The 2,131-nt window shown below is 44.0% G+C and overlaps 1 protein-coding gene across 2 annotated transcripts; it reads right to left on the bottom strand.

The window, feature by feature from the left end:
- On the bottom strand, positions 1 to 1,636 carry LOC147329703 (UDP-sugar transporter protein SLC35A5-like). 2 transcript variants are annotated; one of them, XM_086294131.1, is made up of 3 exons: positions 1,548 to 1,636; positions 776 to 1,044; positions 1 to 152 (listed from the first exon to the last, which is right to left on the bottom strand). In XM_086294131.1, the coding sequence occupies exons 1-3, from the start codon at positions 1,612 to 1,614 to the stop codon at positions 84 to 86; spliced, it is 405 nt and encodes a 134-aa protein (XP_086150257.1). In that variant the 5' UTR covers positions 1,615 to 1,636; the 3' UTR covers positions 1 to 83. The 2 variants fall into 2 exon arrangements, with proteins under 2 accessions (XP_086150257.1, XP_086150256.1); XM_086294130.1 differs by lacking the exon at positions 1 to 152 and having other exon boundaries at positions 565 to 1,044.
- Positions 1,637 to 2,131: the final 495 nt, after the last annotated feature.

Here is a 2,131-nt window from a genome sequence, read left to right as displayed (position 1 = left end):
TCCAGTCAATTGTCCAGTTCGATATCAGCAGCAGGAAAGATGCAGAGTATCCTCTGGATACTTGGGAGTGAGCTCTATCATTACTACAAGGACTCTTCATCAGAAACACTGTCTGCATTTGCCTTTGTCAGGAGCTCGAGCTCCTCACTGTCCTGCAACACAAAAAAGAGACAAGGCATCAGAATGAATGAACAAGTGATCAAATCCAGTGGACAAATCTGCAGACATTGAGGCACTGTGCACATCTTTTTTCTGTCTTCAGAAAGTGGAGGGCAGTATTTACTCCCCGAAAAACACCGGGGAAGTACCGTGCATTTTAAAGCCACGGCTGCCAATGGAGAGGGTATTTTTGTTAGTGCTCTAGCAAAGAAACAAACACCTGAAACCTGGCATTTCACCTGATTTACAGGGTTTCTTCAATACAGAACAGGACGCTGGGGATGAAAAGAATTCCAGGATAGTATCCCCACAGACTACTGTATTGTTAAATAGCTTCTTCCATCAAAAAACACTTGACTACTAAAGGAATTCTATGAAGTACGGCTCCAGCATGAGCCTGGATGCTATTTTCATAGCTGGGAATCAGGTTTCCTCTTGCACTCAAGAAATGACATTACAGAGAAACAAGAGCCAAGTTTCCTGCAGAGCACTTGGTATGTGGGCGGGAGTAGAGGAAGTGGATATACATCGGGGTTAGGTGAGCGAAGTTGTGTGAGGAAAAGGAGTGTGTGGGCTTGTGTGCGTGACTACTGAGGATTTGTGGTTTGTCTCCTACCCCTCTTGACCTCTCAAACACTTCCCCGTTGATGACCCGTAGTTTCTCCCGCTGCAGGCTATATTCCAGGTCCTTGGGCCAGCTGGCATTGTAGATAAAGATGGCCAGCAGGACCGTGGGTGCCTGGAGGAAGAAGTCCAGCGAAGGGTGGAAGTCAAAGAGGAAGAGGGAGAGGCCTGTGACCAGAACAGTAGTGAACTGGCCAGTCAGCACATGGAACATGTTGTCTCTGAATTTTAAGATGAAGGCCACGGATAAGCCCAGGGCAGCTAGGGAGAACACAGAAGATTATGAGTTCTTCAAATGCATACTAGAGATAGATAAATGAACTAGTCCAGTTAATAACAAATTACACCCAGCAGCTGGATTAGTGTAACTTAGCACTGATGCCAGAAGCAGGACCAAATACCCACCAGGCTCTGTTCAAAGGCATAAAACAACTCAAGTACCAGCAGCTTACAAGATCACAAGTTAAGATGATTTTGTCTGTAGACGACAGAAATTGTACAAAGTAGTGGTTTTGCATGCTACAGTCTTTTGGAGCCCCCACCCCAACCCCTCCTCTATTTACGCCAGCTTTCATCTGATTGGCTGCCCCTACATCTGAGCTTCTACAAACAGAACCAGGTGCTGCACCACTTCCTCTGCTTATCAATTTGACAGACTTCCTTCAACCCAGCCATGCCTTCCAGCTCATCCTGGAGGACACAGTATTCCCCAAGCCCGCTGAGACCTCCTCCCAGTAGGACATGGCCAAAAACACCTCACCTACCTAGGAGTCCAGGAGGAATCCTGGTTAGATGCCCCGAGTACCTCAACTGTCTTCTTTTGATGAACATATTTTCTCTTCCTCAAGCAACTTATATAATCCACATGGACATGTTTGCATATAATTCAAAGCAGCAAACTAATTAAATTAAATTAAATTAAATTAAATTAAATTAAATTAAATTAAATTAAATTAAATTAAATTAAATTAGAGTGGACATCTCCAGCAACAGAAATGACAGTAGGAGATCTCAGTTCAATAAACATCACACTTATGCCTGCTTGATATTCATCTTCCAGTCATATGCTGTATAAAACAGTATTCAAATGTCCCTCTGATGTGAGAATGATGCACTACAGTGCTGACTGAAGTTATCAATCTTGTGATAGGCAGAAACACCAAAAGTTAAAAATGGAACAGTCAGGTCACTAAACTGCTGAGACTGGAGTGGGGCTGGTGGAAACTGTGGCAGACCAGGGCACTGAAACATAGACAGACAGTTCTTTTGCAATGAAAAACATAAACACCCATGCTCCCGGTAGGTTTCCGCTGTGTCAGCTGTTTACATTATAGGTGCTTATGCAGTA

Source organism: Aulonocara sp. 'chitande type north' Nkhata Bay, linkage group LG5 (genome assembly GCF_057382095.1).
Source record: "Aulonocara sp. 'chitande type north' Nkhata Bay isolate Kocher_YH1m ecotype deep benthic linkage group LG5, A_spYH_male_GT1.1, whole genome shotgun sequence".
Classification (NCBI taxonomy): domain Eukaryota; kingdom Metazoa; phylum Chordata; class Actinopteri; order Cichliformes; family Cichlidae; genus Aulonocara; species Aulonocara sp. 'chitande type north' Nkhata Bay.
Note: the sequence above shows the minus strand (reverse complement) of the source record. Positions and strands in the feature narration are given on the sequence as shown.